The sequence below is a fragment of the Vombatus ursinus genome, unplaced genomic scaffold, assembly GCF_900497805.2.
Source record: "Vombatus ursinus unplaced genomic scaffold, bare-nosed wombat genome assembly UNPS02014785.1, whole genome shotgun sequence".
Taxonomy (NCBI): Eukaryota; Metazoa; Chordata; class Mammalia; order Diprotodontia; family Vombatidae; genus Vombatus; species Vombatus ursinus.
Window position 1 is genome coordinate 12,376,619 of NW_020954563.1, and position 19,178 is coordinate 12,395,796.

At 43.4% G+C, this 19,178-nt stretch overlaps 1 protein-coding gene and 1 pseudogene across 1 annotated transcript in view; both read right to left on the reverse strand.

Moving 5' to 3' along the window:
* LOC114046673 overlaps positions 1-6,394 on the reverse strand; it is a 9,826-nt pseudogene extending 3,432 nt beyond the window's left edge.
* Positions 5,827-19,178, reverse strand: part of TBC1D9B (TBC1 domain family member 9B) — a 38,290-nt gene continuing 24,938 nt past the window's right edge. The window contains exons 13-21 of the mRNA XM_027867081.1: positions 18,235-18,364; positions 18,003-18,101; positions 17,025-17,093; positions 16,142-16,382; positions 15,587-15,652; positions 12,737-12,808; positions 10,619-10,675; positions 10,149-10,255; positions 5,827-8,068 (exon numbers count right to left, since the gene is read on the reverse strand). Coding sequence (XP_027722882.1) covers positions 7,373-8,068; positions 10,149-10,255; positions 10,619-10,675; positions 12,737-12,808; positions 15,587-15,652; positions 16,142-16,382; positions 17,025-17,093; positions 18,003-18,101; positions 18,235-18,364 — 1,537 coding nt within the window. The 3' untranslated portion in view covers positions 5,827-7,372. The remainder of the gene's footprint in view (positions 8,069-10,148; positions 10,256-10,618; positions 10,676-12,736; positions 12,809-15,586; positions 15,653-16,141; positions 16,383-17,024; positions 17,094-18,002; positions 18,102-18,234; positions 18,365-19,178) is intronic.

The following is a 19,178-nucleotide window of genomic DNA, read 5'->3' on the forward strand; positions in this document are numbered from 1 at the left end:
CCCCCGCCAATCAAGTTTCCTGAATGAACAAGAGTGCTTTAGAGTACAGATCGGCCTCCTAAAGGGGAAAAACTTTACTGTGGAAGGTAGAGGACAACCTGGAGGAACATTGTGTGGACGGGGGTCTGCCAGGTTCTAGTCTAGGAATTACAAATTGATGTCACATGTTTTGTTGAACCTACTCAAAAAAACCCTTTTGGGTTCTTGGGTGGTTTTGCTCCAGAATTCAGTTTACTCAGTAGTCTTTCTGCTGTTTGCAAGTAGGCTAGAGATGAAAAAGCATGGTAGTGACCAGAACTGATGTACTTGGGATTTAGGAAAATTGGGGTTTGACCCGGATCTGAAGCAGCTGTGTGCCCTGGGCAAGTCACCTAACATGGGCCTCGTCTTCCGCTGCAAACTGTAAATGTAAAATAGCACCTGCGCCCCAAGTTGAGGCTCTGATTAGATAATGTAGGTAAAGCACTTCGTAAACCGTTAAAGCTCTATGGGTGACCGCCAGTTATCATAATCATTATAATTACGCCACCAGAGGAGACCCCCCCCCTTCTCCATTATACTGTGGCTAGGTCCGTATTTCAAAGGCGCCGGGAATATGGGAGGGGGCAGGTGAAGAAGCTGTCTCCCAAGGTTTGGGAAGTAAGCTGGGGCGGGAGGTCAGAGGATGTAGGTCCACGGCTGCCTAGACCAACCACATGTTCCTCCGGGTCAAGCCGAATAACCAAATTCCCAGAAATGCTGACATAGGACCATGGCGCTTGCGCAGAGCTCTAAAGCTTCTCTAGCCAAGTCGGGAGGCTCTGGCGCTTGTCTCTATGATCAGCGGGGTCAGTTCTTAGCAGCTGAGCCCAGGTTGGAGCTGCGGCTGCGCGGGGATTCTCTCTCGGTGACCTCAGAGCCCTCGTACCTGGGATGCTGGCGTGTGTTGTTTCCCGCTGTCCATGGAGCTTGGGGCGAGATTTAGAGCTGGAACGGACCCTAGAGGCAATCTAATTTAGCCCCCTAATTTAAAAAAAAAGATTCAAGTTCTGTTTTTTTCAGTGGACAAAAATCTATTTTATTTCCTTTCCCCTCCCCTTTGGACTAAAGGAAAAGCAAAATAAATATGCAAAACAAATTACTGCGTTAATTGCCCATGTCCAAAAAATGACTCATTCTGCATCCTGAGTCCCTCATATTTCTTTCAGGTGAGTAGCATGCTTTATCATTGGTCTTCTGTAGGTTAGTCTTTGTCCAAATCCTCACTTTATTTTTATTTCTTTTGGTTTTTGGTTGGGCAATGCGGGTTAAGTGACTTACTCAGGGTCACACAGCTAGTAAGTGTTATGTGTCTGAGGCCGGATTTGAAATCTGGTCCTTCTGAGTCCAGGGCCAGTGCTCTATCCACTGCACCACCTAGCTGCCCCCCAACTCCCTCATTTTAAAGATGAGGAAACTGACGCTGAGGTAAGGTGAAATGGGCTTGCCCAGATCACAGAGGTGAGTCTATGCCTGAACCTGAATGCAAAATCAGGTGCTCTGCTTTAGGTACAATTTTCTTTCTACTACAAATTATCTCTAAGGGAAGTATAGATTAGGCTCATTCTTTCCTTTTTACATATAGTGGTAGTGGAGTTAGTTGGGAAGCCTCTGATCAACTTCTTGCCCCTGGAAATTCTCGAAATGACATTAGATCTGGGAAGTAACAGATAATGTGGTGTTAAGGTATAATGAAGTTGAAAGATAAGCTTACACTTTACGTGAAGTTCTCTGATCAAAAATTCCAGTCAGCCATTAGATAACAAAAGATATTTTTAAAAAGTAGGCCACAGACTCTAGAAAGCAGTTGAATTGAGGCAAGAGACAGCTTTGAAGACTTACATGACTTTATGAAGAGAAATAGCCCTAGCAGTAAGGAATTGAGCTGAGGAGAGGAACAGAACCAGGAAGCCTATCTGAATGACCAACATGGATGCAGCACCCAGGAGCAACATAAGGATACTATGAAAACGGACATTGGGTCTACAGTGCCAGAACGCTGAGTGGCTTTGGCCACATTTCCAAAACACATTCCTTTCTATTAGTGTCTTCTAAGAGTATCTTCATCCTTCCCTATAACGTGGTGTGTAGTTGTGGGAGAGTATAACCAGGTTTAATAGAAAGGAATGTTTTGTAACTATCCTGTCATCCATGCCATCTCAGTAAATGCCTTTGCTTTAAACTAATTATATCCACTGGCTGACTATTAAAGGTAAGCATAGCAATGGGGGCTTGTAAGCTACAGTTTAGAGAGTGTGGATTCATAGACTACCTTGAAACTGGGAGTAGTTTTGTGTCTGGATGAATGGGAGCTGGGAGGATGACAGTTCCATAAATAGAAATAAGGAAGTTGGGAGAGGGTAGCTTTTTTGTAGAAGATGGTGAATTTGGGACAAGTTGAGTTTTAGCTATCAATACGGCATATGATAGAGATGCAGTTGGAAATGCAGAGCTAGTTTTCAGAAGAGAGATTATGGTTGAATATACAGACATGGGAGTCAATTTGGTGGAGGTGATACTTGAATCCATGGGAAAGTATGAATTCACTAATGGAGAGTATATAGAGAAAAAAAATTGTGTGTGTGTGTATGTGTGTGATGGACCTCTTTGGCAGTCTGGTAAAGCCTATGGACCTCTTCTCAGGATAATGCTTTCTTTCTTTCTTTCTTTCTTTTTTTTTTGGCTAGGCAATGGGGCTAAGTGACTTGCCCAGGGTCACACAGCTAGTAAGTGTTATGTGCCTGAGGCCACATTTGAACTCAGGTCCTCCTGACTCCAAGGCCAGAGCTCTATCCACTGCACCACCTAGCTGCCCCTCAGGATAATGCTTCTAAATGCATAAAATATATAGAATTAAAAAGGAAAACAATATTGAAATAGTTATCAAAATATTTTTTTTTAAAAGGTTCATGGACACTAGGTTAAGAACCCCTGGTACAGAAAATGAAGGACACAGACTTGTGGGACAACCACTCTTAGGAAGTAGAAGGAAGGTAAAAAATCGAGCATCATGATGAAAGCCAGGGGAGAAAATATCTAGGAGGAGGGGGTGATTAATAGTGCTGACGCTACAAGAAAGTCGAGGGAGAGGATTGAGAAAAAGGCTGTTGAATTTATTAAGTGATCTTTGAAAGGATAGTTTCTGTAGAGTGGTGGAATTGGCAAATGGCCAGGGGTTGAGCTGATGAAGAAATGGAGGCAACAAATGTAGACTCCTTTTTTGTACAGAGAAATGATGTAGGATAGCTTGAGGGAATGGTAGAGTCAAATGAAGGTTTCTTTTAGGATGGGGGAAACCTGACTTTGTAGACTGTGGGGAAGGAGCCAGTAAAGACAGGAAGACACTGATGATGAGTGAGGGAATGACTGATGGAAGACTTTTCGGGAGATTGGAAAGGTTATATAGGATGAAAGGTATAAGTATAAACAGAAAAGTGAGCCTTGGTAAGAAGGGTCATCATCTGAGGCTGCTACAAAGGGAGAAAGATGTAGAAAGATTTTGAGGTATGGAGACTAGGAGATGTGGAAGTTAATGACCTGGCCTTAAACTCAGTAAGTAGAAGGCAAGGCCATCTTTGGAAAAAAATGAAGTAGGGGTAGAGTTGGGAGCCTGAGGAGGAAGGCTGGAACAGCTGCTGTAGAACATACAATTGAGTTAGTCTAAGATGAAAAAATGGATTGTCATGCAGTGACACTTAGGTCAGATAACATGAATTTGTTGTGTATCTAACCCAAATGATTTTGTAACTTCCAGCCACGTTTAGTGGAGTAGGTGTGCTAATGGCAAATGGCTGAGGATTAGCAAGGTATGAAGTACAGCAGGGCAAGGGATTCCATAGTGGACAGTAGTTTAACTGGTTAGCTCTACAACCAGAGCTGTACCTGTAGGTCACTGGTTAGCTCAGGTCAAGACTGAAGTAAAGAAAGTGAAACCAGAATGAGCAGATCTAGGGTCAGTATCCCAAAGAGATCAAAGAAAAAGGAAAAGGACCCATAAGTACAAAAATATTTATAGCCGGTTTTTTTTTTGTGGTGGCAAAAATTTGGGAGATTGAGGGGATGTCCATCAATTGGGGAGTGGCTGAACAAGTTGTGGTATGTGATTATGATGGAATATTATTGTTATAAGAAATGACAAGCAGGATGGTGTCAGAAAAACCTGGGAAGCCTTATATGAGCTGATACAAAGTGAAGTGTGCAGAACCAGGAGAATATTGTACACAGTAATAGTAATACTGTAACACTAATCAATGGTGAAAGACTTAGCCACTCTGATCAATAACAATGATCCACAACAATTCCAACATGATAAAAATGCTCTCCAGTTTCAGAGAGAGAACTGATGAACTCTAAGGGCAGATTGAAGCATATTTCTTTTTCACATTTTTTCTTTTTCTTTTTGCTTTTCCCCACAACATGGCTAATGTGGAAATATGTTTTATGTGACTTCATATGTATAATAAGTATTGTATTTCTTGCCTTCTCAATGAGTGACAAAGAAGTTGGAAGGAGTAAAAGAATTTGGAAATGAAAGTAAGAATTAAAAATAAAGTTTCCTTTTATCTAACACCCCCTCCCCCGACCAAGAGCAGGCCTAAGATGAGTGAGACAGTGCAAGAAGAGGTGTTAAGGACAGGAGACTGTGATTACAGAAGGGCATTTCAGAGTTCAAAATCTTGAAGGTAGAACAATCTTGGTGGATAGTGAAGTCTAAGGTAGTTGAAAGTGGAGATGGAGGTTGTGGGAGTTGAAGAAGTTGATGAGCTGAAAGGCCAGAGCTTTAGGGCTGCCAACACGAATGTGAAGTCACCAAGGCTAAAGGAGTAGGTGAGGCGGAGAACCTAACTGTGAATCAGGTACTGCCCTCACTGATAGAGGAAGAAGAGACTTGAAGATTGGTAGAATATGGAAACAAAGATATGGATAGGGTAATAATGATAAAAGGAAAGAACCACAAAGTAGAGGGTATCGAGTGATGATGGCAAAGGGAAGGTTTGTACCTTGGACTAAGGTGCTGAAAAGCAAGGAGTGTGTAGACTTTTCTTAGTTCTGTGTGATGGGTGGCTATGAGAATTGTTGATTAATTATTGATTAGCTGTTGTCTTCTCTAGAAAGTCATATTTCTGTCCATGCCAGAAAATGGGAGGAAGAGATCTTGATGGAGAGTTTCTTAACAGAACAGGGGTCCAGGGAGCCCAGGGAAGTGGAGGGCAGAAGGGAATGGTAGGATGTCAGACTGCTCTGGATATGGATGCGTGAGAAGGAAGAGCGAGCGAGAGAGAGCAGTTTTTGACTAGTCCCTGACAGCTTCGAATCACAGGGACTGGAGGATCAGGAGGTAAGACTTTGTTGGCCAGAAGGAACAGGAAGTCTGTAGAGGCTTGTGGCCACTGTGGCCTCTAGGTTCTGATTACACTGTTGGTATGATCGGCCATCTTCTAGCTGGAACCCTCTCAACTGATTGTAGAAGGCTTCTGTCAGCTAAGAAGGGGCTGAGGGGAAGGAGGCTTCCTACTGACGGCAGCTGCTCTTGTCTATGTGGACAAAGGAAGAGTGGGCTCTACAGCAGCTTCCGTGTGTCCTCTGGACACACAGATAAAGAGAGTGCTAGGGGACGAAGAATGATGTGGGAGAGGACGAGGGATAGAGAGGAGGAAGCAGGATGCAGGAGACAGGACTCAAGATTGGGACCTGACAGAAGGAAGGATTATTTGGTGACAGGTTTCCGGATTTATGTACTGAGACAAGGCCCCAACCTGATGTTTTTGCTTCTTTCACTGATGACATGACCGACCAGTCTGGAAAGAGTAAGACCATGTAGAGTATTTTTATTTTAAAATCAATTACAATAAGTTACAGCATTTAGTAAAAAGCAGGAAGGTTTCTGGCCATAGCTGAGGAGGCAGAAGTAGAAGCCAAGGATGCCTAGGGGTGGCATCCCTCTCAGGGGAAAGGCCATGGAGGGCCCTACACTGAAGACTTTTTTCCTGCCTTCCCAAACTTCCTCACATGGGTACCTTCTGTAGTGGGCTAAACCAGAGCACAGCCTCTTCCCTCCCTCCCTCTCCATGCCTGGCTCTGGAGGAAGGGGAACCGTAGTTTCGTGGTCTGTCCCTTTCTTTCCCAGTGAGGGAGAGCACCAAGTCTTAGCCAGTCACTGAAGAGCTCAGGAGGAGCCTGTGTAAGCTGTAACAATATGGCCCCTCCTCAGAGCCCATTTCAGCTCTCTGCAGAACTTCCCTCTCCCCCAGAGGGGCCTATAGGGCAGGGATTCCTTCTGTAGTAGGCTCTGCTCCCAGCAGCCCGAGAAGCCACCTCTTTGGATGTCGTTCTGGAAGCTGCGGAAGCATGTCGGCTCTGGGCTTCCATACCACATCCGGGGAGGAACTCTTCTTTCAGGGCATATTATTAGGTAGGCACTGAACAGTGATTCACTTTTAAGCGAACTTAAATGACTAAAATAAGATATACCAAGAAACATCTGGTGCTCTTTTAAATGTTAATAGTGAAAGAAATGAAATGGATAATAATGAAAGCAGCAGTAATTATGTTCACATGTCTCCCAAGTTTGGAGGCCTGCTTTACAAAATTCCTCTCCACCTTCCCTCCAGGCTTCAACCTCAGTGAGCTCTGCCCTCCCTACAAAGCAACCTGAAGGGATGGATGATTTTAGCACCTAACTCACATATGAAGGGTTAAAACCAAAACCTATCTCCTAGCAAAAGGCTAAGTGACAGCCCAACCAGAGCTGTACTGGTAGGTCACTGAAACCAGGAACTGCAGACTGAACCACGGGGGCAAATGAACTAGTGCAGGCTTGCTGCCTTACAGCAGGGGTCCTGGGAGTCTGCCTTCAGAGACCAGCGCCCTGTGCATTTACATAGTGTGGTGGCTGAGAGGCAGATGGCCAAAGGAGGGGATGGTTTCCTGCTAAGCTACATCCTCTGTGCAAAATCACCCAGGAACCTGTGAAGGCAGGGCATAGAGAGGGCAGCTGTACCCCAAACAAACACTGCTTTAATAATAACTCCTGAAAATTATACAAGCAGAGGCAGACATGCATGATTTACTGTGTGGTTCTCTGAGCCTCGGGCACCAGGAGTTTCTGATAGCAGTAAGATTACAACAGTTTTGCTCCTCCGTGCCCCAAACAATTTTGGCCAGAGAAGTAAGGTGTCTATACTCGTTAGCCACTTGGGAAAAACCCTCCCTTTTCAATTATGCCTATCACTGATGTGGTGGAGAATTCTGGGCTTGTTTGTTAAAATAAGAAAAAAATTCTCCCATCTTGTGCCACAATGGTCCAATCTCACCCATTTACCTTCTAAAACCTTACTGTTCATTCACACGAGGGTCAGCCTGAAATGGAGGAGAGTTCATAGTCACTGGATGAACTAAACTGCCTTTCCATCTTCTTCTGATCCTTGATCTTCAGGCCAATATCCACCTTTTTTTCAAAGAAGTTCACCAGTGCAGTCTCTGTAAGTATGGAAGCCAAGATCTGCTCAAAGGATATGGACCAATCAATATCAATGGTGCTGCCATACCTGGAGGCAGGACTGCCTGCTTCACACCCCACCAGCACAGTGTCATCAGCAATGTCTTCACACTGCAGGGAGCTGGTGCTCACCATGGAATAGGAAGACATGGACATGTCGTCTTTGGTTTCATCATCTGACAACAGCTGGGAGGGAGATCCCTGCCCTTCTCCTCGCCCTTCCTCACTTACAAGTTGGTTCTCCCGCAGTGTCTTTGCGGACTGCATGTCTCCCCCAGCTTTATGTTCTGGCTCCACAGGGGAATGCTGCTCCCCAGCTGAGCTCTGCCTGTGTTCTGATGGGAGAGACTCTTCCTCACTTGTCAAATCCTGTTCATTGCTGGCTGAGTTGCCCTCTGGCTTTTTGTGGGGCCGGCCGGAGAATTTCTTGCCAACTTCTCCAATGCGGAGAAGGAGGCTGGCCACAGTGGCGATGGCATGATACAGCTCCTGTTCTACTGGGTCCTCGCTGAACATATTATAAAAGGTCTTGCACAATTCAATAAATTGTTCCTTTTTTTGCAGGGGAAGATAAAAGAAGAGACCATGGGTCAGAGAATGAAACAGCAGCAAGCTCAATGTAGTCACTTTGGTAAACCTTAAAGCATCAGAAAGGTGTGAGCTATCATTAGTATTAGAATTACAGAGCCTGGCCAAGTTAAGTAAGGACAGGGGACTCAGTAAAGGTTGGGTTTAGATAGACAATATGTTTTTGGTTTTTTTTTTTTTTGGACTGGACCTGTTATTTAATTGGTATAGGGAACTCCTAGTGAATAAATTCCTTATAACAGTGCAGGCTGTTGTCTGCTCTGCAAATTAAGACCTTAAGAGAGTTATCTGGGACCACTGAGAGGTTAAGTGACTTGTTCAGGGTTACAGGAACCTAGGTCTTCCTGCTTCTGAGGTCAGCTTTCTATCTATTATGCCACACTATCTCTCTGTGGAAAATGCTGTTCTCAATTATAGGATGACCACAATAATGTAAACAATATCGAAAGACTTCAGACCTCTGATCAATGCAATGACCAGTTGTAACTTCAGAGGATGGATGAGGATAAGGAAGCCTCTCATCAGAGATATGGGTGGATTACAGGTGTGGAATGAGGCTCACGTTGTCACTGTCAGACATGGCCAAAGTGTTGACTTATTTTGCTCTACTTTTTTGTTACATGGGAGGTCAAATGGGGGAACTATCTATGATGGGGGTGTGGGGACTGGGGAATGTGGAGTTCCTGGGAAGTGACAGTGATCTAAAAATTAAAGAGCATCAAACAAACATTTTAAAAAAAGAGGATATTACTCTTTAAAGATAGGGACACCAAAGTATGTGTGCCCTGCTGCAGGCAACCAAGGCAGCCACATTGTTGGAAAAAATCCACTTAGCTGGCTCTGGCTGCCAACATCCCTCACACTTGGGAGCTCAGCAGAGCCATCAGAGAGAGGTTAGGAGAAAAGAGACGCCTGCTGGGGTATCATTAGCACCCTGTGTGAATACTGGCATTTCAGATTCTGGATCTCTGTTACTTAAGGAAGAAACCTTAAAACCTTTCTGTAAGTGTGGAGGGCTAATGCTTGGGGCTGTTTTTGTGTCTTAGGATTGATATGAGCAATAAGATTCATAATGAGTCCACATTAGGAAACACGTGATTCTTGCTGGCCTGGCTCAAGAGGGTGAAAATGAGGCCCTCCTGGCAGGCATTTTGAGCTGTCTAGCCTGGTTCTATGCCAAGACAAACCGTCTCTAATGGCTGGGCTGGAACAGAGGGGTAGAATGGCAGCTTAGGAGGGTCTTAAAAGGCAGGGGAACCAAAAAAAAAAACATTCCCATGACCTCAGAGAAACCTTTCACTTTCATTCCTTCATTTCCAATACCTGCTAGCCAAGAGTAATCCATACCAGGGTGTAAGTGCCATGATAAAGTCACAGGAATGCAATAACCCCTTGAGAAGACCCCAGGCAACCAGGGCCATTATTTAATTGGCACCAGAAGAGCCCTAAAAGCTGTAAACAGAAGAAAGGGACAGCTCCCTCTTAGCAAAGGCAGGAAAACTGTGTTCTGGGGTGGGGGGGAGGGGGGAGAAAGGAGAAGAGTAGGCATACAGATTAGTGTACCTGAGTGTTCTACATTTAAAACTATACCGTAACAAATGTATTCCTAAGGGGTAAGTGAAAAGTATACCTTGGAGTAATTAGTATTAGAAAGGAATATGACATATAAGGCCAGAGCTGTGTCCGGAACACTTATCTAGTGGTGGGGAGGGAGAAGACCTCAGCCTGGAAAAGGTATGGGAGGAAAACCACACGGCTAGATCTGGGCATGGTGAGTTGCCAAATGCTAAGACATTTAATCTCATTTGTCATTTTCCCCAGAACTTCAGGTGCTTTTTACTATAGAATGCTAGGGTTAGATGAGGCTATTTAGTCCAAACAGGTCAGTTAGTTCAAGACCCTAATTTCACCGAGCAAGGAACTGAGCCCATGAAGACCATGGTAATCTCAGACCTCCTATAAGAGACAACAACAACCTTCTGAATCATAAAGCATGTCTTAAGCATGTACTTTGTCTCTTCTACTTCCTCTTTGACTTTCCTACCTGGCTCATTTTGGGAAGATCTTTAATAGTTTCTTTCTTGGACTCTTTCTCACTGGCCCACATTTGAAGGTAGTACCTGTAGTCTGGGGAGTTGGCCCCCTTCTCTTCTGCAAAGAAAGGAAAAAACAGACAAGCCAGAGGTTCTATAGGATACAGAAATTACTTCCATGGTGAACTGAAGGAAATCTAAAAATGATCATGGGCTGGAAGCTAAAGTTGCTAATACCAAGCAAAGTCCATTTAACAGGGAAAGGGCTATATTTCGGGACTCAAAAAAGTCTACAGTACTTTCCACATCTTTCAATAGTGTCTTTTTTCACTGTTATTACTGGGAGGACAATAGGTATCAGGAAAGGGGTGAATGAGTGTGTGTGTGTGTGTGTGTGCGCGCGTGTATGTGCACACTCGCGCACGAAATGTACATATCACACTGGTATTACTAGGTCATAGCTGACAATACCGTACATTACCTCTTTTATCTTTAAAGTCTCCACTTCTTCCTTCTTTTTCTTCAGGAGATGCAGCTTCTAAGCAGCCAGAAAGAAAAAAAAAATCACAGAATATATTTCTGCCATAAGATGCAAAATGAAAATTCTGAAATTTATTTTAGAAAATTATTTCTAGAAAATTTATTTTTAGAAAAACTTATTTTTGAAAATTATGTCAAAGCTTAGTTCAGTATCCTTATTGCAGAACTGGACCCACTTTGTTAACTCTATTTCCCTTTAGCAACTATCTCCCCAATTGCACCCCCCATACTTTATAATTTCTGTTGTACCCCTAGCTCTCCTTCCTATCATCTATTTTCTTTTGACCCTATGTCCCATCTTAGAAAGAACTCCCAAAAGCTCAGGGAAAATATCACTTCTGTAAATGATGAAACAAAAAAAAAGATGTTATTATAATCCTCTTAAGAATGAAAATCATGCTACCTTGCTCTTCATATATGAAGGATCAAAGAGGCCATGGGATGACATGGTTTCAGGGGGAAATGGGGTTCCTATGAAAACCAATGCTCTGTTGGGAAAGCTGAAACTCAAGGAAATTTCAATCACCAATTCAACCTGCATTAATATCCTGGCTGATAAAGCAACACGGTAATAAAGGCTTGTTGACTGGCTGACAGTACAGCAAGAATACTGTACTCAGGGTCCAAGCATCTGAGCATCCATCTCAGCTCTTCCACTTATTAGCTATGTGACCAATGGCAAGTCATTTGACTTCTTTATAAAATGTGGGTATAGACAAGATGATCTCTAAGGTCCCTTCCAGCTTCAACCTCCTGTTCTATGGCCTAGTACACATGACCGGTATTAAAGTTTCAGGTTTCTGAGGCAATTTATTTTTTTGAGTCTGTGCCAGGAGCAGGCTGCGGCTACAGAAAGCTAACTTTGAGAACTGGTACTAAACTGGATAAATGCAGGCCAACCAAATATTCTACCCCTACTGACTTGGCTAAGACAGTGGTACAGGAAGGTGGAGCAAGTAGAGAGCTTCTTCTCCCCGTCTACTAGTTGAATATGATATGAAAAAGACTGCTCTGGTTTGTCTGGTTTGATATACGTGGAAGTATGGCCTTTCAACCTCAAAATTCATATATAAGCAAATCATTCAAATCAGGTGTGTCCCAATGTCATGCAAGCTGTCTTATAATTTTACCAGCCAATTTGTGTGAGTGCTGGTTGCCATAAATAACAACATTAAGTATCCCTAGCACCTAGCACAACGGAATATAATAGGTGCTAATAAATGCTTGCTGAATTGAATTGAAGTAAAGATTGTTTTATCATTTCCAATTATTCCACCCCATTTCCCTAGGAGACAATATCATCATGTCCATTTTGCAGATGGGAAAATGAGGGTGTTAAAGGTTACTTTCTATTGCCTTTGGAAATAAAGTGTGTATTAGAGTTTGTAGCAGCTCACTTCTGAATCCTGCTTAACTCCACTAGGTCACATTCCTTCTCTTACCATGCATCAGAAAGGCTCAAGCACCAAGAACATTACATGCTAGATAGATGTGCCATGAAAACTCTTACATGATAAACCTACAGAAAAGACTGACAATGATAATGCTTCTTTAGGGATTTGTGTTCTTAGCACAAGAAGGCAGCACTCTGCCTGGGACTGACCTGGAGTCTCACAGTGCAGGAAGAGATCCAGGTCTGAGACAAAAGGAGATACTGAAGCGTCCAGGAGGGAGGAGAAGGGATGGAAAGAAGAAGAAAAATTCAGGGAATATACAGAGACACTGAAGAATCCGAAATTAAGAAAATAGGAATAGAAATGCCAATGAGTGTCTTATGCAAACTGCTGAAGCAGGAAAGGCAGGTTTTGCCTCAAGAGCATCTTTCTGGAGCCCTACAACATGTGGGCATGTGCCCTGGCAAGCAGCTCCTCCTGGTGGGGAGACTCTTGTTTTCACAGGAAAGTTCCTTATTCTCCAGGGAGGGGGGCAATACAGGTAGCAGCAGTGCTCAGGCCCTGACAGGCTGCTGGGGAGCCCCAGAATTACTGATGAAAACATGTCACGTGCCCCTCAGAGCCCACCTAAGGCCTCCTGGTCTGCCCTTTTCTGCTTTCCTTACCTTCTGCAGAGAGGTCTTCTGGGAAGAAGTGTGTCGCCTCCAGAGCGGACTCCGTTTCCTCTGTGCTCAGGGCTGGGCAGCAAGAGCAAGACGGGGTGGGGAGGGGAGAGGGAAGAATGAAGTGGTCATCTCAGCACTCCTGTTCCTATGGTTACTATGGTCATTTTCAACATCATCAATTAAGAAACTGAACTGAAAAACACATCCTGGCATACTCTTCTAGCAGCTTACAAGGAGAGGAGAGGAAAGGCTGAGCTCCTTCCTCCTCTTTCTCATGACAAGGAGAAAGCGGCTGTGGCTCCTCTTGAAACACCTCAAAACAAAAGAACCAACGAACAAAGAGGTAGCTTTTCTCCTCGCCAGGGAATTCCTTTACTTATTCATGCCTTTGATTCCATCCCCTCCTTTTTCCATTGGAAGCCTGTGCTATGAATCTTCGAACTTCCTGCTATAATCTTCAATTTTCCCTTATCCATTGCTTCCTTTCCCTGCTGACTGTGTGTATCCTTCCTCTTGGAGCCAAATTCCTAGAAAAAAGCTGTCTGTCTATATTTGTTGCCTCCAATTCCTCATTTTCCACTTCTCAAGTGTTTCCCATATGCTTCCAACCCTGACACTTGACTGCACTTACTCTCTCTGAGGTTGCCAATGATCTCTTAACTGCCAAACCCAGTGGCATTTTTTCCCCGCTTTGTGAGGCAATTGGGGTTAAGTGACTTGCCCAGAGTCACACAGCTAGGAAGTATTATGTGTCTGAGGCCACACTTGAACTCAGGTTCTCCTGACTCCAGGGCTGGTGCTTTATCCACTGTGCCACCTAGCTGCCCTTCCCCCTCCCCCTAGTGGCCTTTTTACTGTCATCATCCTTCTGGACTTTTTTGTACCTTATGACCCTGCTGACCACCCTATCTCCCGCAGCCAAATTATGCCTCTACACCCTTTGCTTTCATGACACTGCTGTCCCTTGATCCTCCTGTCTGACCATACCTTCTTTTCTTTTGCAGGATCATTCCACACCGGAAGAGTGGGTGCTTCCTGAAGCTCTGCCCTGGGTACTCCAGTCTTCCCTCTTTATACTCTCTGGGTAATCTCATCAGCTTTCAGGGGTTCAATTATTATTGCTATGCAGGTAACTCCCAAGTATACATATCTAATCCTAGTACCTCTCCTGAGCTCCAGTCTTGAATTACTGTCTGTTTGATACCTCTACCTGGATGTCTTACTGACGTCTCAAATGCAACATGTCCAGAAAAGAACTCATAATCTTTCCCCTTAAATCCACCTCTCCTAGCTTCTCTATTTCTTTGGTAGATAACACCATTCTTCCACTTGCCCAGGATCCCAACCCTCTCCTCCCCCACAGAGCCAATCAGCTGCCATGTCTTACTGACTCTCCCTCCACAAAATCTCTTGTACTAATCTGTCTCCTCTTCTCCACTTCCACAGCACCTTTGTTCAGGCCCTCATTATATGAAGCCTGTACTACTGCCACAGGCTCCTAACAAACCTCCCTGCCTCCAGTCTCTCCCCTCTGTCAAGGACAGCTGACCACGCCACTGCCCTCCCCAAGAACCTCCAGCAGCTCCTTAGTGGTTCCAGAATAAAACCCAAACTGCCTGGCTTCACATTTACAGTCCTTTACCTACTAGCTCTAGGCTAACTTTGTAGACTTATTATTCCTCATGTACTCAATTTTCTATACTCACAATAAATGTTTGCTGAACTGTATCATTAAATTGAAGTTATCCACAATTCCATAAGGTAGGCAATGCATGTATTATCACCCCAGTTTTATAGTTCACGAATCTGAGGCTCAATGAGGGGAAGTGACTAGGAGTGGCATCCAAGTTGTCTTCTTCCTCTTTTTTTTTTTTCTTTGCTTTTTTTTGGTGAGGCAATCAGAGTTAAGTGACTTGCCCAGGGTCAAGTGTCTGAGGCCAGATCTGAACTCAGGTCCTCCTGACTCCAAGGCCGGAGCTCTATCCACTGCACCACCTAGCTGTCCCCATCTAAGTTTTCTTACACAAATCCAGGCTCTTTTCAGTACACTATGTTGCCTTACAATATATTACATCACAACAAGGTTGTTAAAGTCACAGTGGACAGGAAGGGATTTAAGACTGGCGTCATCAACATTCTAAGTGGTGACAAACAGCTGTGCAATCCCCTCCCTTTTAAATTTATGTTTAAACAAACTGTGGAGATTGGGTATATTTACTTACTTAAGAAAAACCTAAAGCTGATCTAAGCCAGCTGAAAAGATTTGTGGAGGCCGTAACCCTTTCTTGGCTGAGGAGTAAGCACCCTGGGAGTACAGATTCACTCTCCAGAATGGGGACAGTCTCATCCAGATAGACTCTACAGTGTATAAGACATTCAAAGAGTAGCCTAAGCCCTAAGACAGCAAATAGCATAGAATTTCACAGAACGACACCTAGGTTACAAGACAGCCAAAGTACTTCAGCACAAAACTCACTTCTCCCTCAAAGCTGGTCTGTCTTCATTGTCACTTCACATTTTGCTACCTCAAAGACAGGGGGATGCCCTGGTCCCTTCAGGCCATGGAGACTTTCTTCCCAGGCTGGGATCTTGTGAGGTTGCTGAATAGAGCTGAATGAGTTCTTGTCTAGGAAGAAAGTTGCTTTGTGCCTCTTTTCCTTGCACCAATGTGAAACAATCTGAAGGCCCTTTTCTTTCCTAGGGAATGCTCTAGACACCTTGCTTTTGAGGCTCTGGAAACATTAAGTAGGGCCTCAGGCAGCAAGCTACAAGGCACTCAGAAAACACTTAGCATGGGCTCTCATACCAGAAGCCTCCACTTGGATAGAAGTAAGCACAGAGTTATCCTACCTGGAGGAAGATGTAGCTTGTAAAGAACTTTAAGCTTCTCTGTTAGGTCTCCATGATACATCCCACCTATTTAGAAAAGGAAGGTAACATTATCCAGATTGATTCACAGAGACATCATCAGGCAGAATTCAGAAAAGCACAATAGGGTGCAGCCATCACTTCAAAGAAGTGTGTCTAGTGGCATGATTTTATCTCTTTATCCCGTGAATTATTCAGGAACTGACATGAGACAATACTGCCTTGTCCTCTACCAGCTCCTGTGAGATTTAACTGGCTTCTACATCTAAAGCTTTGGGCTTTTTGAGAGATTAGTAACTACTTAAGTACAAGGTGGTAGCCTCATTAGCATTATTACCACATTCTCTCACCAGGCCTGCATGAAAAACCCAGTTTCTATTCCTAGTAATTATTACTAACTCACCGTTCCCTTTTCCAGGCTTCATTTTCAACTGTATAATGAGAAATTTGGAAAAAATAAGGGTTCCTACCAGCTCTGTGATTTATTATGTACTATTAACAGATTTGGGAGAGCAAATAAGCCCTAAAGACACTTACTCATCCCAGTCACAAACTCCTTGAAGTTGATGAGAGAGTCCTTGTTTTCATCCAGAAGTCTGAACATCCGTCCAGCCAGCACTGGAGTGTGAGAACCACAGGCCCAGGGGGTCAAGCTGACAAAGAGTTCCCTGAACTGGTTCCCATCGATTCTGTACTGCTCCAGATAGGGCAGGCTCTGGTCCCTGCGAATGGCTGCCATGCGGTTATTTCCCCAGTAACAACTCATCAGGTATTTGGCCTACAAATGGAAGGAGTGGTTTATTGAACTGAAATCTTTGTAATGCTTCTAGAGCACAGATTCTTAACCTTTTTTGCATGATGGACCCCTCTGGCAGTCTGATGAAACCTATGAACCCACTCTTGAAAAGTTTTTAAATACATAAAATAAAATACATAGGATTACAAAGAAAACCAATTATGCTGAAATATAGCCATATATATTAAAAAAAAAACCCCAAGTTCATGGACCCCAGAACCTCTGGGGATCTAGGGACAAAAACAAATATCTAATTTAACTGTCATCCTTGTTTACCCCTATATTGTCTTAGTATAGTCATTTTTGTCTGGCTGTAGGCAGATAGTTAAAAGAAAGCAGTGGGAATATGGAGGTAGGAGAACAGAGCTCAGGAATTACTAAGGTTCACCATGTTTAGGCTCATGTATAACATGAAGTGAACTGAAATAGAAAGATGTGTAGTAAATGGACAGCTGGCCCAGCGCACCCGATGATTAGCAGGACTCCTTTAAGAGAATCTCTCCTTTGGCAGAAGGCCTCTCTGCTGCTCTACTTTGGGAAAGTAGATTTGATGAGGAAAACCAGGAAAATTCGCTTTCTGAGTCAACAAAGATGAAATATGCAATGCCCATTCTAGAATCTTACCTTAAACACCATGTAAAGCTCTTCTAACTCTTCCATGGAAAAGCCAATGTCACTAGATATAGCTCGGACCTTGAGGTAAAGAAGAAAATGAATTTATTGAACCTGAAGTAGGCAGAATCATTTGGTTTTACGATGGTAAAAATGAAAACCTTTTAGAAAACGCAAAACATTTTCATTCCCAGATGTGGGTATAATGTAAGAGGGATGTGTTTGTGTGTGTGTGTGTAGAAAAGACAAATGTGGATTAATACCTGAGTAGGAAATCTAAGTATATGGCCATACCAAACCAAACATCTCCAATGGATTTACACATCAAAGTATGGTAAATGAAATGAAACTGGCTAGAAGTTTCTTGTATTTCTCTTCAAAAAGGGGAGGTTGGGGTCCCAAAGCTAACAAAGCAGTATGTTGCCCAAACTTTTAAATTGGAATTTCCTAATTCTTCCCGTGTTACATCCAAGAATGAAAAAAAGTTGAGGTAATGATATAAACTGGAGAGATATGAATGACTGACTACTCTTCACCACAGCATGTATAGAGAATAAGTCGTGGTCTCCTTTACTGCTCTCAAGCACAAAGAAGGATAACAGCGGTATCAAAGAGTACAAGTGCTTGTCACAGATAGGAAATCCTAGGCTTCACAAGGCAGAGAGACTTATACCTGCCCACCCCAATAGAATGGTAGAAACCAAACTCAAGTTTACTGCTTCGAGAAGAGGCATAGTTATTTCTGGCCTTAGCCCAGCAACCAAGGTCATACAGAAACTCCAATAATTGACCCAGCTTATTAGCCATCAGGCTGAGAACTAATCAGAGCTAAATCATCAGTGGTACTTCCAATGCTCAGCAGTTCTCTCTACCTGGGCGGGGAACACTCCAGGAAAATTCTAGAAAGGCAGAATTCCTAAAAACAACATCAGCAAGGCTGTGATGATTCCCTGATGAAAGCTTCTGGATGAAATCTGAGGTTTCACATACCACACTCCTTTTCGCTGTGTCCTCTAAGGACTGGATGACTTTTAGTCTTTGTTTAAACCGCATTTGTTCAATGTCCTCTCCTCTTAAACTGTTAAATTTCTGGAAAAAGAAACAAGTCAATTAAATACCTCCAGATAAAAGCATGTCAGCACCCATATGCCAACATCCAAGTCAGTTAATCAGGGTGTATGTACGATTGTTAAACAAAGTCAAACCTAGTGTGGTTCCTGACCTCATAGGATGTTTTCAAGAGTTCAAAAATATCGATTTCAGGAGGAGGCTCATCCCCACTGGTGAGTAACGCATGTAGGTGTGGGATAGGGGGAGAAACACTTTGCTTATTCACCACATTATCCAGGTATCTGTGATTAAGAAGGAGGAAAACATTTATCAGTTTAGAAAACAGTAAGTGAGAATAAGAAATAAGCAAAATCAAATGGAAAAAGCTCCTTTGGGGGCCTGTCTTTGGCTACTCACTTATTTTTCATATATGCTCATGAAATGGACACGTTCAAGTAGACTACTGGGAGCCCTTCACTGGGTTGGAGACATCTTCCTTCTGAGTCAGAGAATTCCAATGCTTCATAACACTCTTAGAAATTTAAGATGCAACAAAGAGTCTATAACTCTAGTTTAGCTCTATTTGCCCTAAGAGGAAATCCCTTAGTTTGATTCCCTTGTTCGACCTTTTGGTTCAAGGAACCCTGGCTGCTTCATCTCTATGATGACGAAGGCAGGGATGAGATACACAACTTGGACCACCTATCTCCACTCAACTTGGAAGCAAATAGCAATCCAGAAGTGAACTGCCACTTTAAAGCCATAGCAAAACTCAAGACTTGGTTGCTGGGAGACAGTGACACATACAGCTGAACGCAGCTGGAAGAAGTCATGCAACTGTGCTGAGGCTACTACAAACCTATGTTCTTTAATCGTAACTATGCCCTCCCTGCAACAAAGTCATCCTTCTACTCCTTCCAAACTGAGTATTTACTTCCACTCTCAAAAGCAGCTATCCCAAACTCTCTCTTCTCCCCTCAAACCTCATACTTGAGACCTGGCCTCATATTTTATCTAGAAAGAAGCTATTTGCCATTAGCATCCTCTTCTTTCATCGACTCTATCTCCTTGACACAATCTTCTATTCTCCTCCTCTTGTTCCAAGCTCTGATAAAG